At 38.3% G+C, this 26122-nt stretch overlaps 1 protein-coding gene across 4 annotated transcripts; it reads left to right on the plus strand.

Moving 5' to 3' along the window:
• The first annotated feature begins 2104 nt into the window (after positions 1 to 2104).
• LOC122088377 (regulatory-associated protein of TOR 1) lies at positions 2105 to 25177 on the plus strand. Of its 4 annotated transcripts, none has more exons than XM_042657631.1 (23): positions 2108 to 2794; positions 8581 to 8683; positions 10314 to 10396; positions 10488 to 10646; positions 10718 to 10843; positions 10937 to 11097; positions 15444 to 15598; positions 15716 to 15860; positions 15989 to 16067; positions 16196 to 16297; positions 16687 to 16770; positions 16883 to 16993; positions 17547 to 17900; positions 18015 to 18204; positions 19095 to 19715; positions 19917 to 20246; positions 20351 to 20474; positions 22000 to 22125; positions 22232 to 22376; positions 22475 to 22576; positions 23515 to 23600; positions 24132 to 24210; positions 24377 to 25177. In XM_042657631.1, exons 1-23 carry the CDS (start codon positions 2504 to 2506, stop codon positions 24713 to 24715), a joined length of 4095 nt encoding a protein of 1364 aa, XP_042513565.1. In that variant the 5' UTR covers positions 2108 to 2503; the 3' UTR covers positions 24716 to 25177. The 4 variants fall into 4 exon arrangements, with proteins under 4 accessions (XP_042513568.1, XP_042513565.1, XP_042513566.1 ...); XM_042657632.1 differs by having other exon boundaries at positions 10727 to 10843; XM_042657633.1 differs by having other exon boundaries at positions 2656 to 2794; positions 8576 to 8683.
• Positions 25178 to 26122: the final 945 nt, after the last annotated feature.

Below are 26122 nucleotides of genomic sequence, written 5' to 3' on the forward strand. Positions count from 1 at the left end.
GTGAGACATACAAAGATTTTCATAGAGAGAGCACTCTCATTTTCTAAACTCAATGAGAAATCACCCACGTTAACGAAGCCTCCGATTCCAGAGTTCATTTGTTTAGCACCACAGATGTATGGTTCAATCGCTTTCATGGAGTGTGACATTGAGGAAATTTCTCACTCCACTTATCCATGGAAAAATATCATTTAGCTCCAACACCAATGACCCTCCAACAAACTGATCCAAGGGTCAGGGGGCTTGGACATGCATCCCCATGTGTTGGCAGGTGTTGAGATGAGTGTACAAGACCTCCGAACCCTTGGATGGCTGTTGGAGGGGAGTTAGAGAGTCAAGTCAATGGAGAGAAGCCTTTTCCAAACACTCAAGTTTGTGATTTATGTTATTTATTTTTAGTAGCTCATGTTATTTTAAGTTAATTCATTATGTTGCATGATGTTTTGTTTGATTATGTTAAATTGTGTATGCTAACTTCTGGTTTATGGCCAAACGTATGAGACAAGTATTTATTCTCTTTCTCTCCCAAAGAGGTGATGATGATCATGAGGGAAAATTTTCATTGTTTCCACATTAGGAAAATAAATGTCACAGACCAATTTATCCATAAGAAATTTGGTTTATTAAAATCAGACATTTGGCCTTGTCTAGATCTCTCGAATTCCTTAGATAATCCCAAATACTTGTATGATTTTAATAGATTTCTAATCCAAATAATTATATTGAAGATCCTTATGAAAATAATAAAAATGTTTAGATTGAAAGTTGCTAATGAATCATGCAAGTTTACTAATTGTCCAAAAGTTCCACAATAGAGACTTTTAGTGTTTTCTTAAGAACTAAAAATGAACTATGGTTTGCCTTCATGAAAATCAAGCTATCACACATGAAGAAAGATTGAGTTCTCTATAGGTTATATCTTCGAATTTAATTCTATAAGGGGAATTTGAGTTTTTGCCTCTCTAATCAATGAGTTGAAACATTTTGTGCAAATGAGTATGATACTATAGAGTTTTTGCCTCACCTTGCCATATTAGGTCTCTCACAATTTTTCATAACTCCGTTTATTAGGAAGGAGTATGATACTATAGAGATACATTGTTCAGCGAGATTTACCAATTTGTGACATAAGCCTTATCTCAACAACACCTCTTCTAATAGCTTCCATTCAATCGAATTTTGTCAATTTTCATTATAGTCATTATCTTTTTCATTTAAAATAATAAAGCAGAGGAACTTACCTCTTATAGCAATATACTTGCGATTAATAAATCAAAAGCTTTAAAAAAACTCAATGATTTTGTGAAATCTTTCATCTTTTATTTATTTTTAGGGTTATTTGAATCAAAATTAGCAAAACAAATTCTGTCCCCAAACCCATACTCTTGAACCTTGATCTCTAACCTTATACTGGTCCCTAGATCAAGGATTTATTGGATGGATATATCTTCATTTTTCAAAATTGGATTTTATTTTTTATTTTTTATTCTTTCATCCATATTTATCCATCAATTCAGAATCACTGTCAATCTTTACCAATATTGATACAAAGCGACCAATCCAACTCATCTGATACCAATTTTTCAAATCATGCCGTAAACCTTACCTGATAAATGGTTCAGATACGCATAATTGTTTACCCAAAAAATTAAAAAAGCACCCATTACTTACCTCCTCAGAATCATTTTTATTTAATATTTATTTATTTTTGGTTGGAACCTCCTTATAATCTAAGCTAACTTAATTTATCGCATCTCAATGCACTCATGTGATGATGCTGAGCTGTCATTCAAGCACGATTCTAAAAAGACATCCATTGGTCAATGCTTTTTTTCTATCCTTAATTAAAATAATATTTTAATTATTGTATTTTTCTCTTATATTTTTGGAACTAGGCTGAATATAACACGGGCAGCTTTCACGGGCACTTCGGGCAATGCGTAGGTGCGGAGTGGTGGTGGTGGTGGGTTTTATAATACTTTCTTTTCGAAGTTAGCCTTTACATTTCATTGGAACGTTCTAAAATATTAAAATAAATAAAATGAAAAAAAAAACCATGAAAATGTTACAGTAATTATTTAAAAAAAAAGAAGGAAAAAAAAAAAAAGAGAGAGGAAAAAAATAAAACACAACACACTCTCTTCCCAAAATCCCTTTTCCGCACCTCTTTTGCTCTGCCGCCATTGCTACGGCCTTCGCCTTCGAAATTTAGGGTTTCTAGGGTTTTCGATAGCATTTCTAGAGTTTCTCAGTGTTTTAGGGTTTACCCGAGCTGGATTCTTTAACTTTTCTAAGAAGAATTTCGATGCGCCGCTGGTTCAGCGGCTTTGTTGATTAGGTTTCTGTAAAGGGACGAGCTCGGAGCTGGATCGTAGCAACTGAGGAACTAAAGTATTTTGATATTGGATTTCTGTGATTTTTTCTTTTCTTTCTGCTTTTTATGATATTTGGTCATGGTCTCAGCGGTACGATTAGGGCAAGGTTGCTTCTTTGTGGGATTTGAATGGCATTGGGAGATCTGATGGCGTCTCAACTCTCACAATCTTCAATGACTTTATCGAATCATTTGGATGATTTCTCAAGCAGGGAAGATGGAGATTTTGTTGGCCATAGAAGGGACTCCGAGACGGCAAGTAGTAGCGGTGGCAATGCAGCGGGGACAACCACGACGAGTATGGCGTATTTGCCACAAACTGTTGTGTTGTGTGATCTTCGGCATGAATCATTTGAAGCTTGCGTGCCGTCTGGTCCGTCGGAGAGTGGGCTTGTGTCAAAGTGGCGGCCTAAGGACCGGGTAAGCTCTGGTGATGGTCTCTGGTTTTTGCTTCGTCCTGCTTTGTTATTATTGTTATTCAATTGGATTGTTGGTTTGGTGTGTTTGAATTTCCATGCCCATGATTTCCGTAATTACTTGCCCTTTATTTTATTTGGTTAATATATGCTCCTGTTGTTTAGAGTGGGGTCTCGATAGCATTGGTGAGCAAGTTTATTAACTAGGTCAAGTGAAACTCATCACAGCAGCCGAATATAGGACGGCAAAAAAAGATCATTGGTCAGAAGAGTTAGGGGGCATGTTGTTATTGACCCATCCATTGTGATATCAACACAAAATATCTTCTAGTAATCAAATCTGTGAAATGGGACTGGTACACAAGTCTAGCTCTTCCTTCATAGTGATTTATGATTCTATTACAAAGACTTGGAAAACCTGCATTTTCACCGTTGCTTATCCTATGCTAGTGGAGACTTTCCGGTTGATGGTTGTATCAGACTATTTTCTTCAATGACATGATGAAAGCTGACAATTTATTTTCTAGTAATCAAATCTGTGGTATCAACACAAAATATCTTCTAGTAATCAAATCTGTGAAATGGGACTGGTACACAAGTCTAGCTCTTCCTTCATAGTGATTTATGATTCTATTACAAAGACTTGGAAAACCTGCATTTTCACCGTTGCTTATCCTATGCTAGAGGAGACTTTCCGGTTGATGGTTGTATCAAACTATTTTCTTCAATGACATGATGAAAGCTGACAATTTATGTTCAACTTTGTACAGTTCCATCTTTGTCTGGAAGAATTCAGTCATTGACATGGAACCTCGTGGAATGATGATCAGTGGGTTTTGTTGTTGGCAATGATGTTCTAAGAGTTATGATAAGGTTTATGACAGCTTCTTACACTCGAGCTTAAAAATGGTTCCACGGATTCATCTGTCTGGAACCTCGTATAATCAATGCTGCTTCCATGTTGGAACCTTAACTTTCCAGTTTTGTATTTGATCTCCAGACCTTGAACAATACTTTATCCTTGGATGGCTATAATGATTCTGTCGTGTGTAAGGATCCTTCGAAGAAATATCCAGTGTTTGTGCTTTTGATCAATGATCTTCTTCATGTTAGTGAAAATTTCAGTGCTACCTCCTTATGCATATGCTTGTGCAAAGAGTTTTTCGCTTGTAACGGCATATGACTGACCTTCTTGCCTCTCCCTTGCCCCAGGGAAGGAAATAGCTTTATAATTTTATTCCTTTGAAACGAACGAAAGAGGTCAGTGTTGATGATAAATCCTGGTGCAATCCTAATTATTGAACTGCTCAGGGTCGATGTGGATTTACTTGATCAAATTTCAAGATCATGGTTCAAGATTTTGGTGTCGATTGGGGTATTGGCCCTAATTGAAACTGAAATACACCACCAATATGGCACCAAAATGATTGAAATGACCAACCGAAATATATACCATTTGGCCAGAAAAAAAAAGGGGGAAACATTGAAGGCCCCTCAATTTGCATGCTAATTTCAACTGGTGTCAAAACCGATATATTTCATCAAAAATTCGGTATTTCAACTGAAACCTCAAATTATGTTCAAGAAATCGAATGAGCAGACTAGAACACTGATGGTCTGCGACTCTAGTATGTGTACTTTGTCCAACTCTTGTACAATTTTTATATGTGTTAATTTTTTAAATTTTAATGAAAACCTTTTATGCCTTTGTCTATCAAAAAAGGAAAAAAAGAATCTATAGTTAGACTACTGGTCAGTTGTTCTGCGTGTGGTTTTTGTGAGCTTATGTTCTTTATTGAATAAGAATTTTTATGGCGCTAAATGCTGGGAGAAAAACTTTAAATGTATCATGAGATATACAAACACTTAACATTATTATGTTAGCATTTTCAACTTGTATTATTAGTTTTCACCAGTTTGTTCACCCCTTTATAGTTCTCATTATTTTATTTACACATTTTTCTTATGTGTGTGTGTGTGTGTGTGCTTATGCTGATATTTTTGAAAAATCAACATACTTTGCTACTCTAAGATGGTAAATGAAGGGAAAAAAAAAGGCTCGTGTAAGCATAATTAACGTGGATATCTGTATATACACATGAATTGAAAAAAAAAGGAGACATGCATATGAGTCTTATGCCTTGCATCAGGTAGGTAAAACACCTTGCACTATGCCTTTGCATTTGAAAATATTGGGAAAGAGTTAAATGCTGTTGTTATTGATAATTTCCATTTGTTATCAACATCGCACTTGAGGATGTTTCTAAAGTCTTTCCAAACCGGAACTTTTGACAACATATTCTTTGTAACCTTCATGGTGACACTGTATGTTGGTTCCAAGACTTTAAGCCTAATAGCCCTGTGTGCGCGAGCCGCCACAAACATTCTCAACAGACCATGTTCTGGGTCCAGGAGCATTTGTCTTCCAACTTAGAAAACCAATATTTTATGTGGGTTTCTTTCCTTACAATAGTTTTACGTTCTAAAGTTCTATATGAGCCGAGTCCATCACTTAGTCTTGTAGTTTCATCAATTTAATTGATAATAATGCTCTGCGTCAGATTTTCATGAACAATAAGGTTTGTTGTTTCATTAATATAATTAAAGCTTAGTTTTGGAGGGGGATCATATAAGTAAAAAGCAAATATTTCTTGAGCCTATTGATTTCAGTGATTGGTTAGTTGGTGTTCTTGTAAAACACTAGATGCCCCATTCATCTTGTAATTTAGGATAAAAACAGGATATCCAACAGTCAGTGAGTAACTTGGATTGAAAAATAATAGATTCTGTTTGAGGATTGAAAATAATGCAGCCACAAACCAAGGATAGTAGCTGACGAAGAAAAAAATAATGGAAACAGCTGCTTCTCAGTGTGCACCCGAAGGGAAGTCCTAGTAACCAGTAGGATTCTAAAAATAATGATTATTGGGCTAAAGTTTAAGGGCTAAAATGTATTCTGTCATGTGTGGATAGAAAATAGGAAGTATTGGACAGCTGTCCAGTGTTTAGGCTTTTCATTGTAGGTGAATGGTTCAAGTTTAGGGTTGGTGGTGAATGAAGGTGAGATTGGTAGGATTGGTGTGATCAAGCTATGGGTGGGAATCATATTGATTTGACAATGGAAACGAGGTGAAAGACAAAGGGTGGTTTTTTGGTTGAAGAAGCTGCCTGATTTAACAGTTACCTTAAAATAGAAAGAAGAAGACAGACTTCATTTGTTCATTCAATTTGTGCTTGTTTATGGCTTATATATATGCTAATATACCTGCTAAGTCAAAGAATAGAAAGTATTATGAAAAACCAGTAGTCAGCAACTTAATCGTAGTTGTCACGGTGGCTAGGCGACCAGATAGATGGTAGATCCACAGCCATGAGAGGAAAAAAAACTGATGTAAGACTATATCACATAAGGCAGGATCTGAATATCTGGCTGAATGATGGAAGGCTGGTAGGGGAGGGGAAGAATTAGAGTAGGAGGGGGGGGGGAAGGGGAAAAGCACGCACTGACACACTCATGTAGAGCTCTACCAATTCTTTATTCAGCTTCAAATCTCTCTAACTTGTCCATTGGTCACAGCCAATATATATAGGAAAGTAAAGACATAAAATTAGAAACTCAACTGAAGTAACTAGCCTAAATGGGGTAATAATCCTAAAAGGAAACTAGTGGAGAAGGAAACAGAGCAAGCCAACTCTAACTCCAAACAGTCCTACATTTTTACTTTGTGAAATAAACGACAAATAAACTACTAATTTATTTCCAACCCTTGTTGGACCAAAATCCTGGGCTGGACCGGTTCTTCTTGGCTCTTGGCTACCAAAGCCGGTCATCCTAGTCCAACCAGGCAAGTACAACCGTGTTTGCATTACTGAATTGAGGAGAAGTAGAGAACTCATAAACTAAGGGTCCAAGGGATCTCAAACCTGGTTCAAGATCGGCTAATGATATCCCCAAATAGGCCTCTAGCAAAGGCTGGAATAAGATCTGAAGGCAAACAAAACAACCAGCAGCAACCTGGACAGAATAGGGTTTCACAGGCACTATGAGAGAAAACCTGCGGTTGGCAGGAGGGGCCTCAGATGGCCTTAGTGTCCCCAACAAACCCCTAAAAGGGCTCTGAAAAGTGGCTTCTATGATGGGAGTTCTTGAGGAAGTTGATCTAGTCCAAAACCCTGACAGTTGCTGATGTCGATCTGGTCTCCTTGGCTGATCCTCAATCTGATCCTGATAGATGGTTATGGTTCTTCAAACAATCTTGTAAAATTCTCCAACACTCTCTCACAGGTGTTAAAACAGAAAGATAAAAGAAACAAAGGAATAACGGAGAAGAAGGGAGGGGGTAGGGGAATAGCTATCCCAGCCTGGGCCTCTCACCCACTGCCATCCCAGGCTCCCAGGTGTTGAACATCCTATCTGAGGAGCAGGGAGCAGCAATGGCTATAAACTTCAATCTTTCATTAATTCTCAATGTGTTACAACAATCTCTCTTATATAGGAGAGGATACATGCTTACAATAGAAAGAAAACAAAAAGGGAAACTAACATGAAAATAGAAACTAACTGAATTTAAGTGACTAAATGCTAACTTGTTCACTAAGAAATTAAGACAAGACCATAAGACCATAAAGGACTCTTCGTGAAGAATAAATTTGACTTTGACTACTTTTTAACAAAGAAACACATGAAAGGAAACAAAAAGGGGACCAAATCACTGTTTATGGATACTGTTCACATGAACAGTGATTTCTGGTTTTGGGTTGGCTTGATGCCAACATTGATTGTGGCTGGCTGGTCTTATTTGATGGAACCCGCAGCCCCCATCTTTTGCAGGCTCGATCTACATAGAAAACTCAGACCTCAATCATGGTTATCTTAGGCGTCCAGGCTGGCGCCTTGTTTTTTTTTACCATTCTCCATCACCTTTAGTTGCCTTACGCCTTGATAACCTTGACCTCAATAGTTCATTCAAATCTGCTCTTTAATTCTTTTTTTTGGGGGGGTGGTGGTGGCTGGAAAAAATGTTTACATGTATAACAGATTTGCATATTGATTCCAACTTGGACTTGAGCTTCTCTATTGCCATTATGTCAGGCATCCTACTTCAACTCAACAACCTAAACCAATTGACTGCTAAATAATAATTATTAATTTACAGAAATAATCCCAAATAAAAAATAAATACCCTAACAACCCCTATGGAACTGAAAAGCAAGTTTATACCTGGTTCTCACTTCTCCCTGGCCTGAGTTTACAAAGTGGATCGTATCTGTCCAGCCAAGTGATCCTGCATAAAAGAAAAATAGTGAAGTGTTTTCTCTGAAAAACTAACTAAGCACAAGGCCCATGAACCCAGCTATATGTAGTTATGATACTGCCACCGCTACATAAAAACAACTTTGATTGAACTGACTTTTGACCCGCTCGACCTATGACAATTTGTTTTGATTCCATATCATACTTGTTAATAGCCTTAACCCAGAAAGTAACCTATGTGGGAACATGGACCAGAATTCCCAAGAAACGCCAACTGCAACATTTGCAAAGTATGTTAAAAGTGCTCTGCTCAACATTTATCATGTTTTTTGAAAGTTGTCCTAGTGTTTTCATATTGATTTTGCATAGGTGGCTTGGTTATTTGCTACTTCATCCTTAACTCCTTTTGTTTGTTTCGGTGTTCTTATTATTGCTTTTGATGTTGCATTCTTCACACAGCCTAGTGATTTGTTTGAATTCTTGATTGCTGCATTTTCACGTCCATGTTAGTTTTGACTCTTGATTTTCTAGTGCAGATGAAGACTGGGTGTGTGGCACTTGTTTTATGTTTAAACATTAGTGTTGATCCACCAGATGTAATTAAAATCTCTCCGTGTGCCAGGATGGAATGCTGGATAGGTAAACTTTCAATTTTGTCCTGTCTATATTAGTTTGTGCGAGGTGGTATTCTATGCGTGAAAGGTTTTACTTACATAATATGATCTGCTATAAAGTTGTACATTTAAGCAAGGGTCTTACGTAAATTATACTGAAGTTGTCAAAGCTTCAAGTTGTAACACAGCCATTTGGGCCTTCCAAGGTGAAGCATTGACTAGTCAATGACTAGCCAATGTTTTGTGACAAATGTGATTATTTCTAGAAAGACTACATATATGCAGTAAAGCATATACTATTTGACATTGAACATTACTAAAACAGAAAGAGCACTAGTTAATGTCTTAAAAGTACTGAATGCTAAAATAATAGGAAATTAACAGGACATTAATAAGAATGAGTGAGACTCTCTTCACCCCACACACAAAAAAATAAATAAATAAAGAGGGAGATGACCTGATATGAATCAATGAGTAGTAGACTGTAGGCAAACGAGTTGCTGATACTGACTAGTACCAAAGTTGGTCAAGGTGGTAAAATGACTAGTCCACGCTTTGGCTGCACCATATTTTTTTTTTTTTAAGTTTTAAGCTTACCCTTTTCTTCTTCATTTATTTTAGTTGGAAAATATTGAAAGATGACTTGGTGCTTGGTTATATAAAGTGTTTCTACCATGAGAGTGTTCAGGTCCAATGTGTTGTGTCTCCAGCCAAGATTCACTTGCATTTCTTATCCACAAGGTGTCTTTAAAGTTTGAGCTTATTCCTGTCATTGTTATGGTCAGAAAGTCAAATGTCTTGGTGACTTAGAAATGGATGTTGACAATATTTGTACTATGTCAATTGTCAACAAATGGGTGTTGACAATGTTTGTACTGAAGAGATGATGAAGATAATGCAACCTCTTCTAACTACTGGGAGAATGAAGCATGCAGCTTCTAGAATTAATCTGCTGAATTTCTACTCTTGAGTCATATATTTTGGAGGAATTGTTGGATTCTCTTTTTTCATGATGAATATAAAAGCTTCGGTGCTCTGCTCTCAGAAATAGCCAAATAATTGTCTGAATTTTTGATCCACTTCTTCAGTGGTTAAAGCTTCAGTTAGTTAAGCCACTCTTTTTCCTGTTTATCTTATTCAACCTTTCGAAAACTAAAGCATGACCTTATTTATGATGTAACTGCAGCTTTAAGTAGCAGCATGCGCATTGGAATGCTATCGGTATCAGATCATTTTTGTCTCCTCTTCAGTGTGGGCAGTCCACCATATCTGTTTGAACTGTTTGAATGCCATAGTTGTGTCAACTGGCTATTTGCTTTTGAAATTGATTACTGCGGGCAAACATATTAATGATAAGGAGCGGTTTTTTTCTATCCTACTAATACTTTACTCGAATAGGGGCTCATCAGTTGATTCTTGGATGTGCATTAGTGTTTTCATTTTTAGTGTTCTTAATGTTGTAATGCTTCTTAGATTTCATGAAGACTGCATCAAATTGTTTAAATTGTGGCTTTTGTTGGATGGATGGAGGTGGGAATGGATGAACTGGAGAAATTTTCTTTATTTTTATATGCTTAAGTGGACCTGATGGATTATCATGGCATTTCGTTACGGCGTCATATATTTCTTAACTTATTTATTTCCTTGGTTGGTAGATCCTTTTTCTATGGCAGCTCCAAAGGCACTTGAAACAATTGGTAAAACATTGCATTCTCAGTATGAAAGATGGCAACCCAGGGTAAGAAAATTATGCTTTGTGTATTGTGAGGTTTTAATGAATCAATGCACTATATAAAGTTTTAAACTCAAAACCTTTGGGATTGGAGCAGGCTCGCTATAAACTTCAGCTTGATCCTACTGTGGATGAAGTAAAGAAGCTCTGCCATGCCTGCCGCAAATATGCTAAGTCAGAGAGAGTGCTCTTTCACTATAATGGCCATGGGGTCCCAAAACCAACCACAAACGGTGAAATTTGGCTCTTCAATAAGGTTGGTAACTAACATTTTCTTTGCGTGCTTCATCTTTTGGAACACTTGATAAGGTGGTTTTAATATGTAAGTTGGATCAGAGTTATACGCAGTACATTCCTCTACCAGTCAGTGACCTGGATTCCTGGCTGGAGACACCATCAATATATGTTTTCGACTGCTCTGCTGCAGGAAATATTGTCAATGCCTTTTTAGAGGTTAGCAACATTACATCTGGTTCACTTGGTAGAGGGGTCTTTATTTGCATAGCCATGATCTCACTTCTGGTATTATTTCTTGTCTCTGGTTAGCGCCAAGATTGGAATTCTTCTGGTTCCTCTGGATCTTCCTTGAAGGACTGCATTCTTCTTGCGGCTTGTGAAGCACATGAGACTCTTCCTCAGAGTGATGAATTTCCTGCTGATGTATTCACATCTTGCCTGACAACACCGATCAAGATGGCACTGAGATGGTAACTTTTTTTTTCCAGCTTTATTGCTTTCAATCTGATTATTTCTATTTGTTTTCTTCCTCTCTTCCTCTCATGCATGCGCACATTCCTGTTGATGATTGATAAACAATTTATAATGAAAATTTTTACATATGAAGTTTGGAGTAGTGTTAAACCTTAATAGCCTGTAAACAATGGGTAAAGAAACCCTAAACTTTTGTCATAGTACATAATGGTAAATTAATTTAATGTGGCTCGTCTGATAGTCCCATATTGTTTAATTTCCCTCTCATGGTGAGCAAACATGGTTGTGGGTTTGAAACTTGGAAACAACCTCTTCTGTGAAGCAGGGTGTAAGGCTGCATACATTTGCCCCTCATAGACCCCTCAGTAGCGGAAGCCTCGTGCCCTGGGAATCTGAGATGCTCTTTTTTTTTTTTTTTTGGGTGAGCAAAGAAGGTCACTGCTTCCCCTTCAGTAATTCTTCTGGCAGCTTGATGCTCTGGGGTTTGAAAACCCTGATTTGTATCGCTTACAGGCCTGCTCAAGGGAATAGTAGCCAAAAGGTATAATATAATGGCAATTCTGTAGATTATCTCAAGTTTACGAAGGGGAGTGGCAATTTGGTAAGTGAACGGAATCCTAGTTGTCAAGGCTTCTCCTAAGGCATCTAGGCTCTTTCTTGGGTCCAAGGTGACAACACGCCTTGTTGACACTTCATGAGCTTACGCTGATTTATGTCGCACTTTTGATGAATATGCTCGTCTTATATCCTATATGCTTTGTTATTATGTATTGGTTTTCTCATATTAAGCCATGATTAGGATAATTGCATTGGTATGGCTTCTATGTTGCATGTTAACATAATGAGATTTTCTTATTGACACCCCTTGAGGTTTCAAATAAATTGTCTTTATTTTTTTGCCATTTTAGTATAATACATTTTTTCCCAAAATGGTAATTTTTGCAATTTCACACGAATACTCAAAATATTTGCAAGACAATGACAATTTTTTATGATGACTAAATGCTAATTCACTTTCAAATTATTTTTCGAAACCCTTTTATACCCCTAACTTAAATATCTTTTGTTCTAAATTAGACAATTCCTAACATAATTATATAAAATTATCGTTACTATATTACATATAGTCATTAGGCGATGTCTAGGGCGCCTGGAGGTGCTTTGAAGTCGGTCTTGAACCAGGGAAAAACCAGTAAGAGATCAATCACAACAGGATCACTTATAGGGCCAAACCTAATTGTCGAAGGAAGTTTTTTTCAATTCTTTTTTTTTTTTTTTTTTGTTTAACACTCCACTAGCTTTCCTAGAGCTAGCAGCTATTAATTTTGGGGGGGGGGTGGGATTCAAGGGACATGGGGTTCATCTCCCCCGGGGGGGAGAGAGTGACACAGGCTGGGCACCCCAGCCTTTTCCTCTTATGAAAGTAGAAACAAGAAAGGATACGACCAAGGCTTCACCACAGGCTTGCGGGAATGGAATCACCACGATACTCAACTTATTGCTTCACCACAATAGGGCTCTAGCTGCATCACCACAGTCCAAGGAACAACATCACCATTGACCCAAAGAGAGAAAAGCCAAGTTTCTTAATCACTCAATATTCTCAGGCAGCATACCGCCTCCTTATTTATGATAATCAACCAACAACTATAAGAATAGTAAGTCTTGGTTACTAAGTAGCTTACAAAATAGCAACTCTAGGGGAAAAGCTTCCTAGAAATAAAATCTTGTTGCTAAAATTCAAAAGGAAAGAAACGGAAATAGTAACTACTAAATAGCTATTGTGATGCAGCTCGGCAATGGAATTAGTTGCTATCTTTTGACTTGATTTTTATTTACTTCCTTTATTGGTTAGAGATTAGATTAACAGTCTTTTATTTAGATTTGATTTTTATTTTAGTTGCTATCTAGGTTTAGTTTCCATTTTTAATTAGCTTCCAAAATTATCATTATTTTTCTTTAAATAGCCCTGTAATGGAGAAGAACTTAGTTTTTAGATTTGATGAATGGAAACTTGGTTGAAAATTTCTTTGGTTTTGAAACCATGGCTGCTGACCCCTTTTTTCTCCCTCTCTGAAATCTTCTAATCTCTTCTTTTTCCTCTCCTATTTTCCTCTTTAGTTCTTCATCTCCATTACTTTCTCCTTTATTTCCTTTTTTTTTTTTATTTTCTCAACTGCTGGATACTGTTCATCGTCTCTGCTGGGCGGTGATACCTAACACAGAACAAGAGCTTGTTGCATCCTTGTTCTGTACCAGTTGACTCTGAAATTTTGGTCGAAGGCTCCTACCTTGAAGGCGATTCAGACCCTAGAGGATCACTTCCAAAGTCCTCCTCTGTGGTGGGTTACAAGATTGGTTTCAGGTCTGAACCCCAGGCTGCCGCCAGGTCCTTTTTTTAGGTTCCTCCCGCAGCCTTCCAACCTGCAGATTCCAAGGTTAGTTTTGTAGGTTTGTTAGAGCACCTCCTTGGGAATCCTCGCTTGAAGTTTCAGAGCAAACCGAGACCTGCAGAGGAACTTCTATTGATTTGAAGCTGTCCAACCTTTCCGCCCCTGTTTTGGATCCAAGGAAGAAGAAGAAAGACTCGTGAGTTGTGGTTTAAAACCTTGTAATTTGGTTTTTCCCATTATACCCCTCAAACCCTTGATTTGTGTCCTTTAGTATTTGTTCTTTTGTGTAAAAGTCCCTCTTTTGTTTTACCTCCATATTAATACCCCTTCCATTCCACCTTTATTTATTACTTACCCATGCCCAATAATTGCTTCCAAGACTACCCCTGGTCTATAATTCTAATCCCCTTCATATCCCATCAGTTCCTTTAACCTCCTTTCCTCCTTTTAAGATCCTTCTTATTTACAAGTCTGCCAATCCTTTCTAGGTTTCTTGTAATTACTAAACTGCCACCTCCCTTTAGTTTCAGTTAATTACAGAACTGCCATTAGTCCTTATATTTTGAATTTACTACTTTATTGTGGGCCCTAAGCGATCCGATTCCTGTTCTTGGAACCCGGATCCGCATCATATTGACTAGCAACTAAGATCCATTTGAAAAAAAAAAAAAACTAAAGTAATAGTAGATCTAGCAGAATATTTCATCAATCTTCTAGATAATCTCCTCTCCACACAAATCACGTGGGGCCACACAATTCTTCATTCATTTGGCCCATTACAATAGTAAACTCAAAAATATTAAGCCCATGTCCCATATAACCAATTTCAAATTAAGTCCAACTTAAACAAGACTTATTTATAGGTTCAGTTGGACCCAATTAATTAAACCAAACCCAAAACAACATGCCCATATTCTCTTGTTGGATTGACAACTAAAATAGTGTCACTGGATTGTCTTCTTCTACCTTTGTAAACCACAAAACCCAGCGGTACTCCTTTTCAATTCAAAGGTGAAATCCCTACGATTGTGAGCCTTTCAACTTGAAATTGCAGACACAGGTTCCAAGCACCTAAACCTCTTAAGATTGACCAGTGTCAGGGTCAGAGATCAAGTGAGCGAGTAAGACTGTACCCTGCAAATAGATCCTGGCAGTATAATGAGAAACAAATCGCTATTTCAATTTGAATCTCACAACAGGGAAGGTTTTAGGGGCTGAAACTCTAGGTCTATGGTTGAGTATGGATATACTACCTACGCCCAAAATATGAAGAGGAACAGAGGGGAGGTGAGGAAGATCAATCTAAGCCTTGTGGGCGTTGTGGGCTGCCATTACCAGCAGAACAGGATAGGGTAGAACGGTAAAGAACAAAACCAAGTAAGGAACAGAAATGAGAAGAAATGAAGGGGAGTAAGGATCAGAATGTGAGTAAGGAGAAGATACAACCGCACCTGAGAAGGAAGTTAACGACAGCGGGGACTGAATGAGAGGCTATATGGCCAGCACCAGCAGTCGCATACTCGCACCACACCAGAATGGTAACACAAGCCGAAGTCTCTTTTGAGTCAATTACTAATCATTGTTGGGTAGCTTGCATATAAATAAGAAAAAAAAAAAAAAAACTCTAATTCAAACTCCACAACTCAAAACTAGGGAACTAACTCAAACAAATCACTACCAAAAAATCCAGTGCAGGTCCAGTTCTCCTTGATCTGGGTTGCCAAGTCCGGTAGTGTTGGTCCAGCCACAGTAACACTACTGCATCATAGCTGTTAGAGTTGCGGGTATTGCTGGCAGCATGGAGTTCGACTTTTGTGCTGTGCTTCAATGCAATTTTTTGTTAGCTGGATGGCATCTTCTTGTTCCTACTCATTTATGAATTTCATTTTACTTTTATTGCATGGTGTAGTTCTTGCACTTACCGTCTGATGCACTTCCATGTCTCTCAGGTTCTGCTCACGCTCGTTACTCCGTGATACTCTTGAACACTCTCTCATAGACAGAATTCCAGGCCGCCAAACTGACCGGAAAACTCTTCTTGGGGAACTGAACTGGATTTTTACAGCAGTGACCGACACAATTGCTTGGAATGTCCTCCCACATGGTAATCTATTGCTAAAAATTTGATGGGCCTGTGCAGTTCTCTACTTAAAACTGTGGAAGTTGGTATTCATTCCTTATCTTCTATTTAGGAGACACTATGATCTTGGCTTTCCTGCAGATCTTTTTCAGAGGTTGTTCAGGCAGGATCTGCTAGTCGCTAGTCTGTTCCGGAACTTTTTACTTGCAGAGAGGATTATGCGGTCTGCAAACTGTTCTCCAATTTCATATCCAATGTTACCTCCAACCCATCAGCATCATATGTGGTACATATCCGATGATGCTCTCATGGCTCTGTGTTCCCTTTTATTTTTTTGGCTTATGATGTTATGACTTTTATTATTATTATTATTTCTTTTAATGTGGTTACTCTTATTTTATATGTTCCCTACAGGGATGCATGGGACATGGCTGCTGAAATTTGCCTTTCTCAGCTTCAGTCATTGGTTGAGGAACCTAATGCAGAATTTCAGGTATCCATTCCTAAGAGTGCTGAAGGAAAAAAAGGGACAGCATTGTGTTTTCCCTGTTACGTCTTGTGTGTTTCCATTGCTACTTCAAAATGCTTAATATTTGTATGTTTCTGGTTGATGATGTTCAGCCAAGTCCTTTTTTCACGGAGCAGCTAACAGCTTTTGAGGTGTGGCTTGACCATGGATCTGAGCAGAAAAAACCACCAGAGCAGTTGCCAATTGTTCTTCAGGTGAGGTGCTTGCCAATGGTTACCGATGCTCTTGAAGGTGTGAGATAAAGAAGCTTAACTGTTGGTATTTCCACAGTTCCTTGTGGTAATCCCACTGATTCGTGGTTGATTCATGAAACCCCAATGGAAATTTTTAGTTTTGATTAACTTATCGGAATCATATTTTATATGTTATGTTTGAAAGAGAAAACCTTCACAACATCAATACTTTAATTTCTTGGAGTTAGGTTCAAGCCTTTTAGGTTTTTTCTCTTCAATCATATTTATATGTTACGTTTTCTATCATACGATCTTGATTCATTTTTGAAGTGGTTAGTTCTTGTCCCTTTTGTTCTTCACTTTTTCTTGATGAATATTTTATGCCTAAATTGTAAGTTGTTTTCATTTAGGTTTTGCTTAGTCAATGCCACCGATTTCGGGCTCTTGTACTTCTTGGAAGATTCCTTGATATGGGACCTTGGGCTGTAGATCTGGTACTTTGTGATTCTTTTTTGTTACCATACACTTTCCACTGAGGATGCAATTTGTTATATAAAGTTATCATATCTTAATGATCTGATGTATGCCTGCTGCTTCTTTCTGTAGGCCCTTTCAGTTGGAATATTCCCGTATGTACTCAAGCTACTGCAAACAACAGCAATTGAATTGAGGCAAATTCTTGTTTTCATATGGACAAAGATTCTTGCGCTTGATAAGGTATCTCCTTATATGTATTTTAACCCTTGCTTCTTTCACCTGATGTACAACTTGGAGGGGGTGGATAACTACTTGCTAATTTCTTGTGGCTCTAACTCTACTATTTTTTGGTTGGTTCTACTCTATCCTATTCTGTTTTTTGGGGGGGGGGGGGGGAGGAGGGGAGATGTGAACCAGGAGGCTTGAACCCAGGACCTCCTGGTAGCATTGGGCTTCCATGCACCACATGCTACAAATAAGATAAACATAGCAAGTGGTGGTATTCTGTTTTTGTTTAAGGGCATATAGTTTGTAGTATAGGATCCCATTGCGGGAGCATATGTGTGACCATTTTTTTTGTTGCAAAAACCAGTAAATGATTAAGAGATAAGAAAAAAGAAGGGTACCTTTCCTAGATGGCCTGAAGATCACTTTCAAACCTGTCTTTCTTTCCTCCATGTTTTCTGCCCCCCCCCCCCCCCCCCCCCCTTAAATTTATAGTGATAACTTATGTTTGTTCTCTGCTCATGCTATCGCAACACTAACTTTCCATGTTTTCTGCCCTGTTCTGTAGTCATGCCAGGTTGATTTGGTAAAGGATGGTGGTCATGTATACTTTATAAGGTTTCTTGAGAGTCTGGATGCATATCCAGAACAACGTGCAATGGCTGCATTTGTCTTAGCTGTCATTGTTGATAGTCATAGACGGGGGCAGGAAGCCTGTATCAAAGCTGATCTGACACATGTGTGTTTGAAACATCTTCAACTTGCTACTCCTCATGAATCACTAACCGAGCCATTGCTTCTTCAGTGGCTTTGTCTCTGTCTAGGAAAGCTGTGGGAGGATTTCCTGGAGGCACAGATACTAGGTTTGCAGGCAGATGCACCTATAATATGTATACCGTTACTTTCAGAGCCCCAACCTGAGGTTTTCTTTTTTCTTTACTTTCCACAACTTCAATCAGGTCCTCCTTCTGATAGTTCATTTCTCTTTACCTTGCATATGTTGGGTGATGATCAATTATAAGATGACATGTCTCAGGTTCGAGCTTCTGCTGTTTTTGCGCTGGGTACCCTTCTTGATGTTGGATCTGATTCACCCCGGGATGGGGTTGGAGGTGATGAAGACTGTGATGATGATGAAAAGCTTAAAGCTGAGATGAACATTATAAAAAGCCTTTTGAATGTAGTTTCAGATGGAAGCCCACTGGTTAGGGCGGAGGTTGCTGTAGGTATGTGATTAGGCCTCCAGAATCAGACAACCTCTTTTACATGGTAGGAACCTCCATGGTTTACTGGTGCTTTTATTAACTTAAAAGAAATATAAGCATCTATTTATCTTTGTTCTTCATCTCCGTCCTCAACAAGAAGTTTGTTATTTTCTGGAAGAGCTCCAGTAGCTAATAGTTTCAATGGCACTGGAAAGATGATGATCCTACTTGTGTCCATGGTTGTACAAAATCTGGCAGTGGCATGAAGCAGCTTAGAATATAAAAAAGAAGACAAGGAGTAATGAATAATATGTTGGTAGCTGCCTGTATGTTTTTACATTTAAGTGAAAAATATTGGTATTTTCTCTTAATCTGTTAAATAATGAAGGTAGAATATGCCTTTATGATATGGCTTGGTGTCTATTTAGCTTTAGATGGCTGCTATTTTTTGGGTCCTTGATGTTGGAGTGGTAGATAAATATCATTTCAAAAGCATATTTACAGTAATAATCTCAAATTAGTTGCAGTATGCTATAATTCATCACAAGTATGATGAGGGCGTTTTCTGCTTCTAAAGGACTCTCCTTGTATATGTACAGTGTTTCTACCCCTTTCGTCTTGCTGACAAACAAATGCAGTATCTTTGTGGAGCTTCAACGTCTTGATGAATTTATACTGTTTTCTGGAAAATATTTATTGAACTTTTTTAATTTTTTTTGTCTTCATTTATGTACATATTCTGACGTGTGATATGTACACCTAGTGGTTTATGTTTGTGTTTGTCTTGATTTTTGTGTGCGTGTGTGTGTGTTTGGGGGGTGGGGAGTTATTCTTGTTTTGGTTTCCCATTTTTCTTCCTGCAGATGACATTAATTGTGAACTGGCAATGTGTTGGTCTTATGTTTTGACAGCTCTTGCACGCTTCGCCTTTGGCCACAATAAGCACCTGAAATCAATTGCTGCTGCATACTGGAAGCCGCAACCTAACTCTCTGCTTAATCCCTTACCATCTTTGGCTTCTGTTAGAAGTCCCAGTGGTGGCTACGCTAACTCAAGCCCATATATGCAGCATGGAAGTACTATTCCAACCCAAATTGGTCCTGTAATGAGAGTTGGCAGTGACAGCATATCTGGGGGTCGAGATGGAAGGGCTTCTACCAGTACCCCTCTTTCTGCTTCTGGGATAATGCATGGGTCTCCATTGTCAGATGATTCATCTCAACACTCTGATTCTGGAATATTAGTAAATGAGAGCTCTAGTAATGGGCTCATTAACTATTCAAGACCTAGACCCCTTGACGGTGGAATTTATTCTCAATGTGTATTGGCAATGTTTACTCTGGCCAAAGATCCATCTCCTCGAGTTGCAAGCCTTGGCCGGCAAATACTTGCCATTATTGGTATTGAACAAGTTGTTACTAGGTCGTTGCGGTTTGGTGGTGGCAGTTTTCGGCAGGGTGATGCAACTTCAACTCCAAACCCTAACCTTGCTGGACTGGCACGGTCATCATCGTGGTTTGACATGAATGGAGGTAACTTTTGAATGGTGCTAATTACGATGTTTCTTGTGTCTCCAATTAGTACTGATAATATTTGCATGTGCCATTGAATCCTTTTACTTTGTCAGCTAATTATGGTTGTTGGACTGATGTTCAATAAATTTACTTTCGCTTGCTATGTTTTACATTTTCTCTACAAGTCGTGAATTTTCTTTTTGTTGTACTTTCTGACAGGTCATTTACCTCTGACATTTAGAACTCCTCCTGTTAGTCCCCCTCGACAAAGTTACTTGCCAGGAATGAGGAGAGTTTGTTCACTAGAGTTCAGGCCACACCTGTTGAACTCCCCTGACTCGGGATTAGCTGATCCACTTTTAGGATCTGGTGGAACTTCTGGGACTTCAGAGCGCAGTTTGCTTCCTCAATCAACGATCTATAATTGGAGTTGTGGTCATTTCTCAAGGCCACTACTTACAGCAGCAGATGATAATGAAGAGATATTGTCTAGAAGAGAGGATAGGGAAAAAATTGTGCTGGATCGCATAACTAAATGCCAGCATTCTTGTAAGGGCTTCTTTACAGTTTACACACATTTCTCCCAATTCCTTGTAATTATTTTTATGCTTTAAGAAAATATACCTATATGGTTCCTTATCTCCTTGTCACAGCTGTGAGCAGGCCGAGCAATCAAATTGCTTCTTGGGATACCAAGTTTGAAACGGGTACAAAAACGGCTTTGCTGCAACCTTTTTCTCCTGTTGTAGTTGCTGCTGATGAGAATGAAAGGATCAGGTATGCAGTCCTATTTTATTGAAACTTCAGGTAAAAAAAAAATATAATCAACAAATAAAAAATTTATTTAAGAAAAATATTGAAGTTTATAAATTTAAGTATGGATTATATGAACTAGATAGAACTCTAGAAGTTAAAACTTTAATTACAACAACTACAATAACATAGCCTTATCCCAACTAAATAGGGTTGGTCACATGGATCCTTGGTCTCCAATTAGTTCTATTTGAAGTCATGCAAGAAATGAGGCCTAAACTAAGTATGTCTTTCCTCTCCACTTTTCCTGTGGTTATTTTAGGCCTGCCTCTGGCTCTTTTGGTTCCCTCAATCTGAATCAAGTCACTCCTCCATACTAAGGCATCCAAAGGCCTCCGTTGGACCTGGACATGCTACCTCAAACAACTCTATCTAAGCTTATCATGAATCAAAGCTACTCCCAACTCGGCTTTATAATGCCCATTCCTATATTATTCCTAGTTCTCCCACACATCCTTCTCAACATCCTCATCTCCACTACATACAATTTATTTATACCACACCTCTTAACTGTCCAACATTCTGCAACATACATCATGGCTGAACGAATGACAGTCTTAAATTTTTTTTCCTTCAAGCTTAAAAGAAATATGCCGATCATACAGCACTCTAGACGCCCCTCTCCACTTCATCCACCCTATTTTAGACCAATTAGTCACTTAAAGATCCACTGTGGCATACTCAAGTCTAATGTTGGCACTTCAATTAAATAAATATATTAAATTTGACAGGGAGTTGGGTTTCAACTGTGAGGCAGGTGAGGGCATTTTCTGTCGGCCTTTCTTATTTCACCTGGCAGTGTTGGGTGGGATTGGTTGGCCCCGAATTCGTTGGCGTGTGTAGTCCACCTCATCATTTAACCATGAGTTGATTTCAATAATTCTGATGACACATGTGAAGAATAGTTTTGAAAATGGTCAAGACTTTCTTTGAAGAACAGGGACTGAAAAGAACTTAACAGAAAAACCCAATATGGTGAAGCCCTCAGGATAGGCTGTTGGAATTTGAATGCGGTTTATTCAGGTGATTGCCCACCTATGGAATAGCAGGATTGATTGAAGGGCCTATCCATGTGACAAAGTTGGCCATGCAGCAGGAGCTTTTTCTCCCTGGATGTAAAGCAGAACCCTTTTCCCAATTCAGCATGTGTATAAAAACTTAAGTGCTAAATGAGAAGGTATTATAATTAAGTTTGAGAAAAAAATTTGATGGAAATCCTCCGAGGTGAAAACTACTGAAATTTTGGTTATCAGAGTATGGAAATGGAATAGCTAATCTAGATTTTTGGATTTTCTGAATTAATCCCAACAGCAGATTTCCAATCCACACAATTGGAAATGAGCTAATTCCTAAATCTGGGATTTGGACTTCCTCTGTATTTTAATTCTGTTTTTTCTGAATGTAGCCGGTGTTTTGGCTTAGGGTTCTTAATATTTTGAGATATAGCCTTCTTGTTAGCAGTTTCTTAAATTGTCTTTTTTCTTCTCAGGGTATGGAACTACGAGGAAACTACCCTTCTTAACAGTTTTGATAACCACGATTTCCCTGACAAAGGAATTTCTAAACTTTGCCTTGTGAATGAGCTAGATGACACATTGCTTCTTGTTGCTTCATGTAAGGTTCATTGCTGGTATGTTTGATAAGGAAAACAGTGGTTATAGTTAGCCACTCCTGGAGGATGGTCTATTCCATATTAAGTCGAATTTTTTTTTTTTTTTTTTTGATGGAAATATCCGTATTTGGAAAGATTATTCTTTGGGGAGTAAACAAAAGCTTGTAACTGCATTCTCTTCGATTCAAGGTCATAGACCTGGTGTACGGAGTGTGAATGCTGTTGTGGATTGGCAGCAGCAGTCTGGATACTTGGTACATTTTCAGTTCAGGAATGTGGACTGATTTATGATATTTATTTCTTGGTATTTCCTGTTAACTTTTCATCAAAATTCACTTCTTGTTGCAACCAGTATGCGTCTGGAGAGATATCATCCATCATGGTATGGGATTTGGATAAAGAGCAACTTGTTAATTCTATTCCGACATCATCGGAAAGCAGTGTCTCAGCGATGGTGAGCTTTGTTTATTTGTTTGCTCTCTGTGCTTTTAATTAATTTTTTCCCTTTGAAGAGCAGAAAGGAATGATATTGTGGAACTTGACCAAGATTGGACAGTTTACATTTTACAATTCATATCTATATTTGCTTTCTTCAATCCTTTTCTGCGTTTACCCATATGCTTAGAAATTCAAACTAAAACAGTTGGTGGACTCTAGATTTTGTTTTAGGAAATTTTGTGATAGTTCATCATATAAAGTAGGAAAATCATTTGAAAAGGTTGCCACCACTTGAGGGATTTGTGAATTTAAATCTTGTTGGCTGCACTCTAGGCAGTCCAGGATGGGGAGTGAGGTGAGTCTAGAGGACAAGTCACGGCTCTGTCAGGACAGTCTGGATACTTGGTACATATTTTTAGTATGTCGGAGGCACCCTGCTTATCTTAAATAGAGTTCATATTAAGAAGGCATGCTGCTTATCTTAAATAGAGTTCATATTAAGAATTTTTATCTGAGGCTTTCTGTTGGAAGGAAAAGGACTTTGTGGAACCTGGTTTGTAGCATCTATTATGTTGGAGTGGTAGGAACGGAGCCAACAAATATTTCAGGACACATGGCGGCCAAAGGCAAGGTCCAGAAAACACTATCAACTAGCTTTTTGCATGGTCCTCAATTGTGAATGAAGTTAAAGTGGCAGCATATTTGCTGTTAGGCTATCAATGGGGCTCATATTTTTGCTACCTTGGCCCTTGTGGGAACTTTACCCTTTTGATTCTTAAAAATATATATTATTTATTCCCTCAATAAGTTGAGTTCACCACCATCTCCTCTTTTCTGTCCCCTTTTTCTTGTTCTTTCTATCAGGGTTTTTTCATTATGTAGCAATATCTTTTTCTCATTAGCAGCCGTAGTTAACACCCTGTAACATTCTCTCTTATTTGTGCCATTTTGTAGTCTGCTTCTCAAGTTCATGGTGGTCAGCTAGTGGCTGGTTTTGCGGATGGTTCGGTCAGACTATATGATGTCCGTACTCCAGAAATGTAAGTCTCCTCAAATAGATGGTTTCACTTGGGCTATGTTTGGTTTCAAGGGATATTTAAGGGGAAGGGAAGTGAAAATTTCATACTTAAAAAGGAAAGTTATAATCATTACTCCATGTGATCCCATGTGATTGTATAAACTCTTCATTTTCTTAACCATATTAGTAATGACACATTTTACATGTAATTTTTATTTTGCATATTATATCAAAGTGTTTTGGGTGCAAAGTGAAGTGAAATTTATTAACCAAATACGGAATGATTGAAGTTGATGATATAGTCACATGGGGTAATGATTACAAACAATTTCTTTTTTAAGTATGAAAATTTCACTTCCCTTCCTTTTAGTTTTCCTTGCAACCAAACGGAGCCTTAAAAATGCATGTTTTATGGACTTCTTTGATCAGGAGTTCCCCTGCTTAGCCGTCTATTGACCAAGCATAGAGATTCTTAGTTTGGAACTTCCTTTTTTGTGGTTTTGTTCTTCTCTTTCCTTCACATTTTAATATTACTTGTCTCTTTTATTTGAAGGATTGTCTGTGCAACCCAGCCACACGCACACACAGGGGTTGTGGGAATTGGGTTTCAACCTGGATTCCATCCGGCAAAGGTATGTCAAGGATTGGAGTTATTTTTATGTGAAATTGGGTTGTTTCACTACCTGCAATGCTGTTGATCATGCTTGTTTTACATAATTTCTGTTGATCTCATTTGTGGTTAGGTTAAAGCAAGGTTGTACAATGTTTTGACATGTTGTTTATATGCCCCCTATGCAGATTGTCAGCGCATCACAAGCTGGTGACATTCAATTTCTAGATGTCAGAAATGAAACTGATGCCTACCTCACAATCGATGCTCATAGGGGCTCACTTACAGCCTTGGCCATTCATCGCCATGCGCCCATTATTGCCAGTGGCTCCGCCAAGCAGCTTATTAAAATTTTTAGCCTCGGGGGAGAACAACTTGGCATCATCCGATACAACCCTACCTTCCTGGCCCAGAAGATTGGGTCTGTAAGCTGTCTTACTTTCCATCCTTACAAGGTCCTGCTTGCAGCTGGTGCTGCTGATGCCCTTGTTTCCATTTATGCTGATGAGAACCCTCAAAATAGATGAGCATCCACCACACCCACCCCACCACTACAGATTTCTCACACGGGACGAAACAGGCACTCGTACATACATTATTTGGTTGAATGTGGCTTAATTGGAGCATTGGCATTGTGTGGGCTGCAGCCATTCATTCTCTTCAGCTCAGCTCTCTTCCCCCTGCAGTCACATACTGGTTGGGCCCGTCTGAGAAAATTGTATGTTATATATTCATTAGCCTCCATTGCAGAGGGTCGTGCACACTGGGCAGGAAGGCTGCGTATCTCTGGGAGGCTTTTGCAAATAATCCGATATATAGGTAAAAGTTGTAAATATTTTGCTTCTTTTCTTCCTCTTTTACCTTTTGGCATATTTTTGTTCTTCTTATTGGTGCTCTCTCCCTGCCCATTCCCTTTGTTCAATTTGTACACAATTGACATACTTTGGTTTAATTATAAATGAAGTGTTACGGACTCGGAAGTGGCAAAATGGGTCTATGCCCGAGAAATGCGGAGCTGTACACACCACTTTCCTTATTAGCTTGTATTTTTTGTTTGGTTCAATTGAGCAACACATTTTCTTTATCATAAAAGGGGGAGAGCAAAAAATCATGGGAGGAGAGTAATTATACTAATTGAGATGAGCAATTTATTTGAGGATTTGTTCACACTCATTTTTATAGTTTTTCATCCTTCTCAGTAATAGTGGATGCAAGTTATCAACAGCAAAAATGCAGCTCTAGACTGGATTGGATAGGTCCAATGTGATCTTGTGACTTGTAAGATAGTGTATTTTTTGAGCTAACATCTCGATTGGATCATTACTTGGATTACTAGCCCAGTGAGATTACTAGCCCAGAGAAAGGAGGGGAAATGGATAAGAGAATAAAGCCGCTCTATGCTATTACAGGGAATTCAAAGAGCTATCAATCCATGAAATTTTTGGTAGTGTCACGGCGTGACTAATAATTAAAATCAGTGTTTGTCTCATTGTACGCACTTATGAAGTTGGACATAATTTATCCACCACTATCTACAAAGGTAACGCCATTTGGGGTGTAATCCATCACAACCCTTTGATTTATATGTTACTCCTCTCATTGCGGAAATCTATGATAGGCAAGTGTTTTTTTTTTTGGGTCTGAGAACGCCCCTGCGCCTAGATATGGGTGTGCGTCCTCCTTGTGTCTGTGGGGCAGGACCCTTTTTTGACAGAAAACTTTATCTCATATGTAAATTCATTTTTGGACGTACACCTGATATTATTTTAGGGGCTGAATTTTCCTGCATCCATGATCAAGGATGACCAACCAATGGCGTGGGTAGTTAGTGGTGAAAATGTCCTTAATCCATCACTGCTCGAGTAAGATGGTTATGAGTTTGAGTCTTGATATGTCCCACTATCGCCCATTATTCCTGTAGAAGTGTTGGTTGT

The sequence above is a fragment of the Macadamia integrifolia genome, chromosome 9 (genome assembly GCF_013358625.1).
Source record: "Macadamia integrifolia cultivar HAES 741 chromosome 9, SCU_Mint_v3, whole genome shotgun sequence".
NCBI classification, from domain to species: Eukaryota; Viridiplantae; Streptophyta; class Magnoliopsida; order Proteales; family Proteaceae; genus Macadamia; species Macadamia integrifolia.

Excerpts from the sequence above, each read along its gene's own strand:
- LOC122088377 (XM_042657631.1), top strand. The coding sequence starts at position 2,504 with ATGGCATTGGGAGATCTGATGGCGTCTCAACTCTCACAATCTTCAATG. Across the intron at positions 15,861-15,988 it reads ACCCATCAGCATCATATGTG|GGATGCATGGGACATGGCTG; the intron begins GTACATATCCGA and ends TGTTCCCTACAG. Across the intron at positions 24,211-24,376 it reads CTGGATTCCATCCGGCAAAG|ATTGTCAGCGCATCACAAGC; the intron begins GTATGTCAAGGA and ends CCCCCTATGCAG.